Source organism: Crinia signifera, chromosome 19 (assembly GCF_055691185.1).
Source record: "Crinia signifera chromosome 19, ASM5569118v1, whole genome shotgun sequence".
Lineage (NCBI taxonomy): Eukaryota > Metazoa > Chordata > Amphibia > Anura > Myobatrachidae > Crinia > Crinia signifera.
The window spans coordinates 17,622,923-17,640,023 of NC_139226.1; the positions used below are offsets into that span (position 1 = coordinate 17,622,923).

At 43.7% G+C, this 17,101-nt stretch overlaps 1 protein-coding gene across 2 annotated transcripts in view; it reads right to left on the minus strand.

Moving 5' to 3' along the window:
- Positions 1–9,064: 9,064 nt before the first annotated feature.
- Positions 9,065–17,101, minus strand: part of LOC146041713 (uncharacterized) — a 114,615-nt gene continuing 106,578 nt past the window's right edge. For both annotated transcript variants that reach the window (XM_083161626.1, XM_083161625.1), the window contains exons 4-5: positions 15,267–15,404; positions 9,065–10,893 (exon numbers count right to left, since the gene is read on the minus strand). In XM_083161626.1, coding sequence (XP_083017752.1) covers positions 10,697–10,893; positions 15,267–15,404 — 335 coding nt within the window. In that variant the 3' untranslated portion in view covers positions 9,065–10,696. The remainder of the gene's footprint in view (positions 10,894–15,266; positions 15,405–17,101) is intronic.

Consider the following 17,101-nt stretch of genomic DNA (forward strand, 5'->3'; position numbering starts at 1 on the left):
AGCCACCGAGCCCGAAGCGTGGCGAGCGCAGCGAGCCCCGCGAGGGGATGCGTATACCTGTGAAGTTATACGCGTCCCCTCGCGGGGCGCGCTGCGCTCGCCACGCTTTGGCCTCGGTGGCTCGCTGTGCTCTCCACACTTTATATTCTCCTCTCCACGCCGACGTGGATAGTAGGGGTATGAAAAGGTCAGAGGACGAGTACCGCCACCCCTCGCGGGCTCGCTAAGCTCACCACGCTTCAGGTTGGCGTCAATCGTGGGGTGCCGTTGAGGGGGTTAAAATTGGGGTCTGGGGAGAATTTTACATTGAATCCAATGTAAAATAGGGTCACAGGGACCCTATTCACATTTCAATCAATGTAAAAATCGGGACCATCGCGTCGGTCGCATCGCATGCGATTTGGTCGCATGCGATGCGACCGACCCTATCAACATCGGTGTGGCCATTCTAGGAAACAAGTACCGAATATTGTATAGCAAACAGGTTAGTCATACGTGTATGGGACATTTGTTATAACCAGTGCTCGAAGTAGAAAGTTTAACCCCTTCCCGACATTTGACGTACATTTACGTCATGGTCGGGATGTACTTCCCGACACATGGCATAAATGTACGTCATGCCATTAAACTGTCACCGCGTCTATAGACGCGGTGACAGAGGGACGATGTCTGCTGTCCCTGACAGCAGACATCTTCCCTCATTGCCCAGGGGGGGCAGCGATGCCCCCACCCATCGGCGATCGCTGTGATTGGCTGTTCAATGTGAACAGCCAATTACAGCGTTTTCTGTGTACCGGCGAATAACGTTCGCCGGTGACACAGGGATCGGTGGTGATTGGTGCTGTTAAGTACAGCACCAATCACCACCGGGTGTAAGGGTGTCACTGGTGGTCACCCCACCTCACCCCACCTGCCCCCAAAGGCTGTGATTGGTCCGTCGGACCGACGGACCAATCACAGCCATTACACCTCAAATGAAATAACGGAGACAGCCCTGCAGCCGCCATTCCGGTCAGGAACAGCGTGCAGAGCGGTCTCCGTGCCCACCTGTGCCTATACTGACCTGATCAGCGTTGGTGGCATCCGTGCTGCCAGCTCCTGCTGTGCTTGTGTTGCTGGTGCTGCTGCAGCAGCGTCATTGTGTCAGATATTTAAATTGTGTGATATCATTTTGTATCTGCTGCCCCCTGCTGCCCCCCTTTTGTGCTGATCAGTGTAAACTAACTGATCAGCATTTTTTTGGGGGTGCAGGTTTTTTTTTTTTTTATATATATACCCTGTCAGGTTGCACCCACAGTTGTGTGCCTGCTGCCCCTCACTGCTAATCAGTGTTGCATCACTGATCAGCATTTTTTTTTTTATTTATTTTTTTTTAAATGTGCTGTGGGGGTTTTAAAAAAAAATTTTTTACACCCACGGTGATTTTGTGGGTGTCCTGTGCCCGCTGAGCGCTGATCAGTGACGTACATCACTGATCAGCATTTTTGATCTATTTTTTTTTTGGGATCAAATTTCTGTTGTCTTTGACTCATCAGCATTTTTTTTTTTTTTTGGAGGGTGCTGTGGAGTCTTTTTTTAAAAAAGTTTTTACACCCACGGTGCTTTTGTGGGTGTCCTGTGCCCGCTGAGCGCGGATCAGTGACGGACGTTACTGACCAACATCTGTGCTCAATTTTTGGCGCAGGAGCTTTTTTTTTTTCTTTTAACTTACACGTGTTAAAGCACTACATACACACTACATACCCCCCGTGCTGAAATAAAGTTTGTACCCCCCCCCCCTACACTATACACGCCTACACAAAAATAATAAAAATGTTCCAATCATCGCAAAGACTGTTTTCAGCGGAGGAGGCATATGCCCTTATTGCCTCTGACACTGACACAGCCAGTGAAGAAAGCGATGAATTTGCATTCGTCTTAAGCTCCTCTTACTCCTCTAGTGATGAGGGACCCCCTCAAAGACGCCCCCGTAGAGCAGCTGAGACCCCCCCCCAATGATTGATCTCGTATCGACCCCACCACCAGACAATTTTGAGCCCCAGGTTCCTGAGTTTTTGGCCAACCCAGGAATCCAATTTGATACTACAGGCCTCAAAGAAATTGACTTTTTCAAAGTCTTTTTCTCTGATGATTTTATAAATTTAATGGTGGACCAAAGTAATTTATATGCCCAGCAGTTTATTACCCAAAACCCCACGTCATCATTTGCTAGGTGGACCCCTGTAGATGCAGTAGAGATGATGACGTTTTGGGGTCTGGTGTTACATATGGGCATAGTTAAAAAGCCAGAAATTAGGCAATATTGGAGTACAGATGTTCTGTACAGCACCCCACTTCATCGTATGGCCATGACCCGGACTCGTTTTGAGACGATCCTTAAATTTTTGCATTACAACGATAATGCACAGTGCCCACCCAGAGATGATCCCACCTTTGACCGGCTATTCAAAGTCAGGCCGGTCATTGATCATTTCAGCGCCAAATTTGCTGAGATGTACATCCCCCAAAAATTCATTTGTGTAGACGAGTCACTTATACATTTTAAAGGAAGGGTTAAATTCCGCCAGTACCTTACCAATAAGAGGGCAAGGTATGGCATAAAAATGTATAAGCTGTGCGAAAGTACCTCAGGGTACACCCACAGGTTTAGGGTATATGAAGGGAAGGACACAAGAATTGAACCGCCAGAATGCCCCCCTCCCTCGTAGGTGTTAGTGGAAAGATTGTCTAGGATTTAGTGCACCCCTTCCTGGATAAGGGTTATCACCTCTATGTGGATAACTTTTACACCAGCATCCCCCTGTTTAAGGCCCTTGGTTCAAGAGGTACAGCAGCTTGCGGTACTGTGCGCAAGAACCAAAGAGGCCTCCCAAAAACGCACGTTGCCCAATTACTGAGAAAGGGTGAAAGCAGGGCAATATGCACCGAAAATATGTTGTTGGTCAAATATAAGGACAAGAGGGATGTCCTTATACTGACAACAATTCACGGAGACAGTACCACCTCCGTCCCTGTACGAGGTACCAGTACCCACACCTCAAAACCTATTTGTATCCTAGATTACAATAAGTACATGGGCGGAGTGGATCTTTCAGATCAGGTACTGAAGCCGTACAGTGCCCTGCGGAAAACAAAAATATGGTATAAGAAGCTGGCCGTGTATATCATCCAGATGGCACTGTATAATGCTTACGTACTATTCCGTTCTACCAGCCAGACGGGGACATTTATGCACTTTCAAGAGGAAGTCATAAAGGGCCTAATATTTGGGAACCAGCAGGCAGAGGGCCCCAGTACTTCTAGTACTGGCCCCCGTATTGTATCAGGGCAGCATTTTCCTAACGAAATCCCCTCCAATGGAAAAAAGGGCAGGACACAAAAAAGGTGCAAAGTTTGCTATAAAAAGGGAATACGAAAGCAAACTATTTTCCACTGTGAAACTTGCCCCGACAAACCCGGCCTATGTATGAAGGAGTGCTTTAAAATATACCACACATCTATGGATTATTAGGTTCATCAATTCACCGTGCTTCGGGGGTCTTGCTAATGCGACATAGCACCCACCATTCATTCCACCAGAATGTGTGCTGCAAAATCCAAATATCACTCCTTCCCTTCTGAGTCCTGCCATGCACCCAAATGGTATTTTTTGGTCACATATGAGGCATTGCCGTACTCGGGAGAAATTGAGGCACAGATTTTGGGGTGCTTTGTCTCCTTCATTCCTTGTGAAAATGAAAAATTTTGAGCCAGAACTGCATTTTTGTGTAAAAAAATGTAATTTTTCATTTTCACAGCCCAGTTGTACCAAAATTGGTGAAACCCCTGGGGGTTTGAAATGTACACTATACCCCTAGATGAATTCCCTGAGGGGTGTAGTTTGCAAAATGGGGTCACTTTTGGGGGGTTTCCACTGTATTGATGCTTCGGGGGTCTTGCTAATGCGACATAGCACCCACCATTCATTCCACCAGAATGTGTGCTGCAAAATCCAAATATCACTCCTTCCCTTCTGAGTCCTGCCATGCACCCAAATGGTATTTTTTGGTCACATATGAGGCATTGCCGTACTCGGGAGAAATTGGGGCACAGATTTTGGGGTGCTTTGTCTCCTTCATTCCTTGTGAAAATGAAAAATTTTGAGCCAGAACTGCATTTTTGTGTAAAAAATTTAATTTTTCATTTTCACAGCCCAGTTGTACCACAATTGGTGAAACCCCTGGGGGTTTAAATTGTACACTATACCCCTAGATGAATTCCCTGAGGGGTGTAGTTTGCAAAATGGGGTCACTTGTGGGGGGGTTCCTAACTTTTAGCATCTTATGGTGCCTAGAAACCTACATGGTGCCTAAAAAATAATCTCATAAAAAGGAGGCTCCAAAATTAAGTAGGTGCTCCTTCTATTATGAAGCCTGTGGACGGTCAACGTGCACACTAGGGCCACATATAGGATATTTATGAAAACAAAAGAATTGGGGGAATCAATTTTTAGTCACATTTCTCTAGTAAAATCTACTGTGTTCCTTAGAAAAATTTATTAAAATTGCAAATCTGCAAAAAAAATGAAATTTTGAAATTTCACCTACACTTTGTTTTAATTCCTGTGAAACACCTAAAGGGTTAACAAACTTCCAAAATGCTGTTTTGAATACTGTGAGGGGTGCAGTTTTTGAAATGGCATCATTTATGGGGGTGTCTCACATACAAGTCCCTCAAAGTCACATCAGAACTGAACTGGTCCCTAAAAAAATCAGTGTTTGAAATTTTCTTGAAAATTTGAGAATTTGCTATTCATATTTTAAGCCTCCTAGTGTCCAAAAAAATTAAAAGGAAAGGAAATAATGATGGAAACATAAAGTAGACATATGGTCTATGTTAGTTATTAACTATTTTGAGTGGTATGATTATTTGTCTCACAAGCAGAAAATTTAACATTTTGAAAATTGCTAAATTTTCCATTTTTTTACGACATTTTGGCATTTTTCACAAAAAAACACAGACTGTATCGACCCAAATTTACCACAAACTTGAAGTACAATGTGTCACGAGAAAACAATCTCAAAATCACTGGGATAAGTAAAAGCAAAAAAAAGTTATCCCCACTTAAGTGATACATGTCAGATTTGAAAAAAAAAGGGCTCTGTCAGGAAGGCAAAAACATGCTGCGTCAGGAAGGGGTTAAACAAATAAGGGGACCCCTATTTCAATTGTTTCTGGATTTTTTTTAAACCAGGACTGGCTCTTTGAACCTGGGGCTGGTTACAGCCATGGGTGGGTCCCCACGAAGTTTTGTTTTATTTTATTTATTTATTTATTTTACACTGCAGCCGATCCAAATTTGTATTTAGAAATATGACTTTCTATTTAAAAATACAAATTTGTATCGGCAAAAATACGAATCCATACGCCATAGGAAAATAAGAAGCAGTCAAGTACGACTGCTTTGTAAATGAATCTCTGGAATACAAATTCATAAATGAAATACGAGGTGATGACAGTCACATTCATTCATAGTTAGAATACAAATTTTCGTATTTGTATTCTTCGTAAATTTCCCCCTGAAGGTCGACTTGGGTTAGATCGACACCTGAAATAGGTCGACAGGTTGGAAGTTGAATACAAGAATAAGGTCGACAATGGGAAAGTACGGTACATGAGCCAGCACGGACACGGAGGAGACGCAGCCTGACTTTGTTTACATCCTGCGGCTCCTCCCCCAAATAGCGCTGTTGGCTGCCTAGCAGCTCCTGATTGGCTGCTAGGTGGCCAATAGTGCAATTCGCTCCCACACCTCCAGGTGACCACCCCAGACCATGCTGACCGTTAATGCTTTTTACAACCAGGACCAGCACTGTGAGCCTAGAGCTGGTTATGGCTTTGGGGCGGTGGACCCCACTTCGTGTTTTTTTTTTTAATTATTTTTTTTTTCTATTTATTTTTTTTACACTGAAGCCTGCACGGATCTGACTGATCCATGAAGGCTTCTGCCAAATACACCAGGAAAATGAAGTGTATTTTCCTGGTGTATTTGGCCGGCAATTAGCGGCCGTTTACCGCTAATTAGCTTCTGTATTTTCAATACGGTCGCCAAGTAAATTAGGAATCTCCATTCTTTCGATTCCTAGTCATATTCTATCGATGGCGTATACATTCATATTTATAAATACAAATACAAATGTGCCATCAATACGAATACGAATTGTTGTATTTTCAGGATAGTAAATCCTGAAAATACGAATTTGTAAAATTTTGTGCCCCGAACTCAAACAGGTCCTGTGCTTGAGGAACCAAGATCTCCAGTTCACGTGGTATAAATGTTGGATTTCTGATTTTGCCTTGCGAATCCCACCATTTTTTTACAGAGGGATAGATGTGTTCGGCGCTTGACTCATATGCCTGGGGCTCCCCACTCTACACTCTCCCTGCCCAGGCTGCTGCGTGCTGCTGAAGAAGGGATGGACATCGGTGCAGTCACCATCGATGGTTGCCATTGATGGCGATTCTGCATCAAGACATCGATGTGATGGACATCCATTGATAGTTTTAGCTATCGATGGCTATTCATTCTCTTTGGCTGACTGGCCCACAGGCCAATCAGAAAGTGGGAGCGGGGCTTACAGATTGTTGGGAGGTGGAGCTATGCTCCGTGTCCTGGCACCTTGAAGAAAAAAAAAGAAACATTGTTTCTACTATGCTATCGGTGTAGGGAAACCATCTGGTTCTCCCCATCGATGGCAAAAGTATTGAACATCGGCCATCCCTATGCTGAAATTGAGGGCTTTGAAACTCAGTAAGTTAATCTTGAAGATGATTTGTCATTTTATAGGCAGCCATTGAAGGGAGTAGAGAATGGGAGTTATGTGGCTCGAACGGGGCCAGTTGAGTAACAGTCTGGCAGCTGTGTTGTTTCGCAGGACCAATCTGACTCTTTTAGCCACTATTTAAATTACAGTATATATTGAAGAAATTATTTAACTTGCGGCAAAGTTTTTTTTTGTTTTTTTAAATCAAATTCTGGAAACTAAAGGTATTACATCTAAAGGTGCATACACACTGTACAATTTTTTTGACCAATTTGGTTGAAAGACATTTCCATTGAATCCAGTGTCCTGGACGAAAGATGTTGACAAAAGATATTGTCAACAAACAAACAATGAATGATGCTGCGCATACCCGCCAGTTGTTCATCAAGATTGTTCGTCAACTGTGCATGCAGCTCAATTTGAATATCTTTCAAAAAGAGCCTATAAACTGTAGCTAGATCTTTCTTCTTTCGTCTGTCGTCAATATCTTTAGTCAACATCTTTAGTCCAGGACACTGTGTTCAATGGAAATGTCTTTCAACCAAATTGGTCAAAAAAATTGTACAGTGTGTAGGGTGCCTAAGGTTCATTGTTTGCAGTAAAAGCCACCAAAATATTCAAAATGTAGTAAATGTTCTTCAGTTGGAAGTGTGTGAATTGTTATAAACATATAAACTGGCTCAATAAATGGTCGAAACATTTTTACTTACTCAATCATTTCAATGATGAAGAAAGATGGTTTAAAGTCACATGCAAAAAACTGGTAAACGAGGAAATTTCTTTATTTTACAATTAAAACACTGTTTTTTTTATACCCTCCAATGTATTGATGGAGAAACCTGAGATCGCATTGGAAAAAAATCTTCCTTCTTTTAAGTCCATTAATACGGTCAAAGGAAAAAGAAAGACAAATAGTTTGTTAACTTAACAAAGACATTTTATTTGTCACATGAGTTATGTTACCGTCATTTATGTGTGATTAGATTTCTTTATAGCCCTAGATTTATAGAAAGTAACAGGTAAGAAACAAATCGTAACAGATCTCATTTGCGTTCTCTCATAAAGATGCATATATTCGCAGGTAAACGCACGCCCCTCCTCCTACGCTGCCCAAATCCCTGCGCTGCCATGTGAGCGGGTGTGCACGCTTACACATCCATTTGCATGTGGACACAGATGAAAAAAGTGAGCCAGGAGGTACTTTTTGAATTGGGGGCGTCATGTGACATCAGCAGCCTGCCCAGAGCAGGCAGGGGAACACCTTTGTTGTAACGGGCCCGTCCAGCGTTTGTATGGCCGCGCCACTGTTTTTAGGGGTATTCTAATGAAAGGCTGGGTGGGCCCATTGGAATGCCCCCTGCCTCACACTCAGTACTTCATCTATCTGGCCTTATACTACTGGCTGTACGGACATTGCTCCTAATTATTTTTTTCTATCTAGCTGTATGGCTTCTTGCCATATTCTCTCCCTCTCCCTCCCCCCTCCCTCTCTCTCTCCCCCTCTCCCACCCCCCTCTCTCTCTCTCCCCCTCTCTCTCTCTCTCTCTCTCTATCATTCTTTATTGTTAGTCATTTTATTATATTTAGAATTTCATAGTTTTGTCATACAGTGTTCATTTAATTATATATTAAAAGTCAATCACATAATGATTATGTTGTATTAATATGTAGCAAAAACACAATTTTTAAATCGCTCCCTCTACAAAGATTACTGATCGTCATTATTACTGAACCCAACTGTGATCAGGAAAAAGGGATTTGGGGGTGAATTGATGCAAAATAAGAGAAGAGGTGACCCCCACTTTCCAACAAGCTGTATTTGTGGATAAACCAGGTCAGGTAAGTCCTGTGCTTACATTGTGATTTATGGTTCCATTCTACAGTATTTAGGTAGTGAATGGGAGTGAATTAGGATGATGGTAAATAAACTGGGTATAACTGTGTGTGGCTTGTAATAAGGTATGAGCGGCTGGATTTCAGGTCTGGGTCATTGGGTCGACCAAATTAAAGACGACATACATTGGGTCGACAGACTTTAGGTTGGCACAGACAAAAGGTGAACATGCCTAAGGTCAACAGGGTCAAAAAATGTACACAAGAATAAGGTTGAAATTGGGAAGGTCGACAGTCTTAAGGTCGGACTCAGTATGGAATCCCAGCGGTTGGAATCCCGGCGGTCAAAAGTCAGACGCCGGAATCCCGACCGCCAAAATCCCAACAAGAGGGGGACGTGGATCACACCCCCCCCCCCCCCCCCCCTTTGCGGGCTCGCTGTGCTCGTCACGCTAATTTATTTTCCCTCTATGGGTGTCGTGGACACCCACGGAGGGAGAAAGTTTTGGGATTTCGGCGGTCGGGATTTCGGCGTCAGGATTTTGACCACCGGGATTCCGACCGCCGGGAAATTGACCGCATCCCTTAAGGTCAACATGGGTTTTTCACTTTTCTGTCCAAAATGTTGACATACAGTAGTCGACATGGACACTATTTCAGTGCACCGTGTCCCCTGGCATTGCTCGCTGCACTCACCATGATTCAGGCACGGTGTCTCACTACCCTCAGCACACTATTATATTTTCCCTCCACACCCTAATGGATGGTAGAGCATGAAATACCACCTGTCAGCACCTGTCGGCTCAAAAAAAGCATGAAAAACCCATGTTGAGGTTTTGGCTGTCGACCTTCCCAATGTCAACCTAATACTTGAGTCAACCTTTTGATCTGTTGACCTTAAGCATGTTGACATTTGGTCTGTGTTGACCTAAGACCTGTCTACCTTCAGTGGTCAACCCAATGTATGTCAACCTTAATGTTGTATCTCTCTAGTGACTGTATTCCTTGGATTTCCCTGGATATGTATTACTGGGGAGCAGGAGGTCCTGCGTCTAGTGCTCGGGGGAGACCAAGTGCCCTTGCTGGGGGGTTGACCAAGGGATCCTGCTTGGGGGAGACCAAGTGCCCTTCCTGGTGGAGTGACAAAGGGATCCTGCTCAGGGGAGACCAAGTGCTCCTGCTTGGGGGTGACCAAGTGCTCCTGCTGTGAAGACTGCATCCTCCTGTACCGGAAGACCAAGTGCTCCTGCTTAGAGGAGCTAAGATGGGAAGCCTAAGTGCTGTATGAAGGAGACAAAGTGCTCCTGCTCAGGGCAGACATAGTGCTCCTGCATGGGGGAGACCAAGTGCTCTTGCTGGGGGGGTGAGCAAGTGATCCTTCTTGGGGGCAACAAAGTGCTTCTGCTCGGGAAGAGCAAGTGCTCCTGTTTGGGGAAGACCAAATGTGCCTGCTCGGGGAAGACCAAGTGCTCCTGCTCAGGGGATCCTAAGTGCTGTATGGAAGAGACCAAGTGCTTCTGCTCAGGGGATCCTAAGTGCTGTATGGAAGAGACCAAGTGCTTCTGCTCAGGGGATCCTAAGTGCTGTATGGAAGAGACCAAGTGCTTCTGCTCAGGGGATCCTAAGTGCTGTATGGAAGAGACCAAGTGCTCCTGCTCAGGGGATCCTAAGTGCTGTATGGAGGAGAACAAGTGCTCCAGTTAAGGGCAGACCAAGTTCTGATTGGGGCTCCAAATTTTTTTTGAATGCCCTATTTACCTAGGAAACTCCTCCCAGTGCTGAACAGGCGGATGGATACTATGGAAGGTATGTTGACCCCATGCTGTGGGTTTCATTGCTGCAGTATTACCCATCCAGCCTGTTATAATTTAGTTCTGATAATAGCTGTCTAGGAGCGATCAGTACAGTAGCCAAGATGATGATGATGGTTATGGAGGACTCACCTGTAACATTGTTATAAGCACTAACATGTAATTACATGTACATAGATGATATACTGGGGGACATTGTGTGTTTTTGTATGATGGCATTTTGTGTTTTGTCTTCTTTTTGCAGTTCATCTAAAATAGTAATTTGGTCAACAGGAAAGCCAGTGTGGTCAGAATATGTGGTCCACTTGTAAAAGAAACTCCGGTCCCAGTGCAGTAAGTGGTCATAGCAGTATTCAGTCCATTTATAGAAGCATTTTTGGTCCCAATTGAGTTGCAGAAGCTTGGGGTGGTGCAGCCGCGGGTGGTAGCAGTATGTGTTATTGCTCCTGTTTGGAAAAGAGAGAGTGCTGTTATTTCCACAGCTCCTTTCATTGATAATTGTATTTGTGTGCGGATCAGTTGGTCACCAGCGAAGTTGTTAGACAGTCATTAGGTCGACATACATTTAGGTCGACATGTGTCTAGGTCAACGTGCAGGAAGGTCAACATGAGTCTAGTTTGACATGGGTAGGTTGACAGTGGTCATTAGGTCGACATGTTTTTTTTTTCATTGTTTTTGTCCAAAATGTCGACATGGACACAGGTTAAAGTGCACCGTGTCCGCGCGCCATGCTTCGGGCTCGGTGCCTCACTTCGATTGGTACACTATTTTAAAATTGTGAAAAACACCATGTCGACCTTTTGACTGTCGACCTAACCCATGTCGACCTATTGACCATGTCGAAATAATAACCCTGTTGACCAAGACTCATGTCGACGTTCTTGCATGTCGACATAGACACATGTCGACCTAAATGCATGTCGACTTAATGTTGTTGACCTAATGACTGTCTAACTTGCTAGTGACCAAATGACCATATCCCTATTATTTAATACATTGTCTCTTACAGTAAATCACACAGATATTTAAACAAATGAAGACTTTTCAGGTTTTACACTGTTGCCAAATTAATGAGACCAGGGGCCGGATGCAGTAGCAGAACTCCCAGAGGCAATGGAGTCATCTGCCGCCGGGCTCCAGCCTTAAAGGGGGCACTGGCTCCATTCCACTCACACTCCTGCATTTAGAGCCTGGTGCTGGCCTTCATTGTATGCAGCATGGGGCTCCCAGTGGACTCCAGCAGTGGCGTGTATGAGAGCCAGCCTCCCCCCCCCCCCGCCACCCCCGCCGCTGCTCCCTCTGTCCCGCTGACGTGCGCTGTACTCACTGCTCTGAGTGAGCCAGCCAACAGTGACGAGTTGGGGCGGCCGGCCGGTGGGAGACTCTGCAGCCAGTGCGGGAGGACTGAGTGACATTCATGCTGCTGCGGCAGTGCGAGGAGCCGGGAGCTGGGCTGGAGACGCTGCAGTGTGAGGCCAGTAGTGTCAACAGTCAGCAAGGAGCCGGGCAGGAGATGAGTGACCAGCAGGGTGGTGGTGGTGTAAGTAGGACACCAACCTTTTGCGGGACAGTTACATGGCTCTAACTATGTGTGTCTAATCTATCTATCTATCTATCTATCTATCTATCTATCTATCTATCTATATATCTATATATATATTTACATACATACATACATACATACATACATACATAGAGAGAGAGAGAGGTATTGTGGCCCTAATAATGCGCTTCAGAGAGCTGCACCTGTATAGTGCCTTGTTGTTAATAAAGGCACAAACAGAAAAAAATAGACTAAAAGGAATAGATGTGCGCTGTATTATAGTACCACTTAGTAGCTATGTATATACAACGAACCAAGATAATAGTAAAAACAAATGAACATTTTATTGAGGGTTTTTATTGATGGACTGGTGGTAATTAGTGCAGTAATCTACTGCTATAATTGTAGATAATTATTTGGACCTCCTATTTAACAAATGATCAATCAAAGCTCCGGCAGGTATACTCAAATGACAGATGAATATCAGGATAGTAACAGTGCTGGGTGTAACACTCTTCTATCCACAATATAAATAATGTATCCTCTCAATGGGCCTTATTTTGGTCCATTCTTTCTGACAAAATCCTTCTTAGATGGACAAAACCATGTGCACTGCAGGGGGGCAGATGTAACATGTGCAGAGAGAATTAGATTTGGGTGAGTAATTTTGTTTCTGTGCAGGGAAAATACTGAGTGCATGATTTTACACTGCAATATACTGTAGATCTCACTTTGAAGTAAAACCCCACCCAAATCTAATTCTCTCTGCACAAGTAACACCTGCCCCCCCCTGCAGTGCACATGGTTTTGTCCATCTAAGAAGGATTTTGTCAGAAAGAATGGACTAAAATAACCCCCAATGAGAGACAAACTGGGAATCACAGGTTCTCAGAGAGCCAGTGAGAGGCTAGAATATTTATATTTACAAATAATTATCTACAATTATTGCACTAATTACCACCAGTTCATCCCTATATTAAACTAGATGATACACCTCCATTCATGTACTGTGTAGAAGACACACTACCATTGGATTTATTCATTGCCCCTGATGAAGTCCTAAAGGACGAAACACGCAGGGCCGTGGATTTACACTATATGTGGCACTTTTAAAGAACTTGAACGTGTGGATGAATTCTTACATGCTGGAAAACCCTCAATAAAATGTTAATTTGTTTTTACCTATTATCTTGGTTCGTTGTATATACATAGCTACTAAGTGGTACTATAATACAGCGCACCTCTATTCTTATATATATATATATATATATATATATATATATATATATATATATATATATATATATATATATATATATATATATATATATATATATATATATATATATATATATATATATATCAAACACTTATGTCCGGCACTCCGACGCTGTGTGAACAAAACCTCGGCGGGTGCCCGCATCCACTACTGGAACAGCATATACATGGAACAATGATGCAGCACTCCAGCCTTGTGAAAATGGTGGTTTTTAATAAGATTAGCTCTCAGCTACGTTTCAACATTTACATGTTGTCTTCAGGCTAACATACAGGTAAGTGAATCAGGTTTAAATAGCAATATGTGCTGTGTGAGGCGGGAGTCAAGCCCACGCCCAGTCCCACAGTCTCCACATACAATTTGATATACAGTGAATCTTGTGTTGCAATTTAACGAGTGCCTGATAGATAACGGGCCGCCCGTTTTCTATCAGGCACTCGTTAAATTGCAACACAAGATTCACTGTATATAAAATTGAATGCCCCTGTGGGCTGTCATACATCGGTAAAACCGAACGAGAGTTCAAAGAACGTATGGCAGCCCACAGGTCGGCAATTAAAAATGCATTATCTTCTAAAAAAGTGCCCGCCACTTCTTGGATGCCCGACATGGGGTGTCATCCATTCGCTATAGGATGATTGACCATGTACCGGCGTCCATGAGGGGCGGGGATCGGGGAAAACGACTTTTACAACAAGAAACCTTCTGGATTATGAAATTGAATACTGTCAGCCCGAAGGGCCTAAATGAATCTATAGGACTCAATGCGTTATTATAGGTATTTGATATGACATGATATTCAGTGGTGTAGCGGCTGCACTATAGGAGCGGCCATATTATTTGAAACTATATGAGCTAGATTGAATAAGATTGCCGATTCTAGTTGTCATTGCCGTACTTAGTTAGCTATGCTTACAGTATCATTATGCCTCAAGCTTGATGTATGTTTGTTTGTTCGTGTGACTTTTTTGATGTATTTTTCTATAACATGTATTTTTTGTATCACCGTATTGTGCATTGCGCTATGCAGAGCGCCATTTTTGGTCAGTTTGTTTAACTGGTATCCCCTAGCACTGTACCGTGATACGGCGTTGAGGGGTGATGACATCACTTCGTGGAGACTGTGGGGCTGGGCGTGGGCTTGACTCCCGCCTCACACAGCACATATTGCTATTTAAACCTGATTCACTTACCTGTATGTTAGCCTGAAGACAACATGTAAATGTTGAAACGTAGCTGAGAGCTAATCTTATTAAAAACCACCATTTTCACAAGGCTGGAGTGCTGCATCATTGTTCCATATATATATATATATATATATATATATATATATATATATATATATATATATATATATATATATACACACACACACACACACACATACATACACATACTGTATATGGGATATATGTGTGTGTGTGTGTATATATAGATAGATATATGGTCGGGCGTAGCACCAACATGTGTCTTGCCTCCGGGCAACTGGGGTGAACTGACGCCACTGGCTGGATGTAATGACGCTCGAGTTCGTGGGCCGTGTTAGATGCTGGCAGAACTCAGACCTTTCTTTTAAAAGGGCAATCACTTGCATGGCAAAACCATGCCTTGCAGATGAGTGTTCAATGAAAAAACGTTTGAGTTCATCTGGCTCCTCGCACGGCTGGTAAGCTCGGACATCATTATATCCTACCCCAGTTCTTCTATTTTTACTTCTAAACAAGGTGCCAGAATAAAAAAAAAAAACATAGTCCCAGAGATATCAGTTCTACCAGAACCTGTCACAGTCCCATGACTGACACTGGAAAAGTGACTAAAGACCACTCAGTTAAGTGTCTTAATAAAAGGTGATTGGATGGCTGTTGTGTGTGGAATTGACCAATAGTAGAGTAGGAATGAGGACCTCTGGAGCCAAGATACTGCTGATGATAGTGGTCTTCCAGGTTCTCAACTTAATATGCAGCAAAAATACTCAAAATAGTACTAGCAATCTTACCTGTGAATACTTGTGTCAAAATACCGCACTGAGTCTCTGCTCCGGTACAGGCAATAGTTTCTCCGGAGGAGCAAGTGGTCGTGTCCGATGTACATGTGTTACATACCACGTTATTCGGCTGTGAGTTCTGGGTTGGCACTTTAAAAAAATATTATAAATTGTAATGAATGAATGTACATTGTTATCATAAAAAATATTACCTAACAATAAGGATTGTTATATTGTATCCACTTGTAACCTTTTACAACTTGCGGCACACCAAACACAATTTTAAACTTGCCAAGGCACACCATAAGAAAATATTAGTCCCCATATGAAAGAAAAACAATCAGGCTGTGAGAGATTCAGGGGTGGGGGGCATATGGGCATGTGCCTCCCCCCCCCCCCCTGTCCTTTCTGACATAACTAATTTTGTAGCTGAGGACCGGGGCTTTCCAACAAGCCTGGCCCCGCATTGTTTGCCCCTGGGAACCGGAGATACCTCCGGCACAGCTGGAACATTTTTCCCATAGGATAACATGGGACCCCGTAATTCCAACCCCCTGCCGGTTCCGGTGGCTGCAAGTCCCCCCCCCCCCAACATCACAGAAGCTCAGGGTTTATCACATTAGAACCTAAATCACTGGGCCTTCAATCTGATACCAGGCTGGTCCATATGGGTCAATTGATTCCGGAGATACTGTATTGCGAATAAACCATTTTTTTAATTTCTGAAATGTAATTTCATGGCTGTTCATGTTCTTTGAAGACAGATTTCTCTGGAACCAAACAGCCCAGTTTCACAGAACCAAAATAATTTGAAGCTCACTCAAAAGTTCTTCAATATGATACTGGTCTCATGTAAATGGATCAGTTGGTTCTGAAGATATAGAAGGTTAAATTATATGGCCGGTTAAAGGTGGGAGAGAGGGGGGTGGTTTTCTCTCCCCCTTACACCAGAAGAAAATGTAGGGACTAGGGTGGTGTAAAAGGGGCCAACCTGGGAAGGACACAGTTTGAAGTGCAACGCATCCCCTCGCTTCGCTCACGATGCTTCGGGTACGGTGACTCGCTGCATTTGGCACACTATTTTATTCTCCCACCATGCCCTAGTGGATGGTAGGGCATGAAATACCGCCTGTAGGCACATGTCGGCTCAAAAAACAGTCAAAAACCCAGGTCGATCTTTTGACTGTTGACCTAGACACTGTAGACCTAATGCTTGTGTCGAACTAATGACCGGACGACCTAAACCCATGTCAACCTAGAACCATGTCAACCTAGAACCATGTCAACCTAGAACCATGTTGACCTAATGGTGTCGACCAAATGATTGTCCACCAACATACGGTAGACCGAATGACTGTATTCCCCCGGGAATGACCCTGCATTTTCTGTTGAAAGGGGTATTACTTCAAATAGCCACGACATGCAGTGCCCTGAATACAGCCAGGCAGCTCCCCGCTCTCTGCCTGGCTGTCAATGGCTGTCACTTCTGCCCGGCGGTGGCTGTCCACCAGTTTCCGCGAACATGTATTCCCTCTCAGTGGTCGAAGTGGAAATTTTGAAGTGGGGGTATGGAAATTTTGAAGTGGGGGTATGGAAAATTAAAGAGTGAATATAGTGCGCACCTTCGGACACCCCCCTGTCCATCAACGTCCCCTGCCAGACTGCCCCGTTGTACAGGAGTATTACAAAAGCACAATATGTGCTGCTGAGTGATCAGAGAGCATCCTGAGGGGGAAAAAAAGTTTTTTTTTTTATCTTAAGATTAAAGTGGCGGTATGGCATACCCCCGTATACCGCCCCACTTCGACCACTGTTCCCTCTTGGAAATGAGCATATAATCCCACATA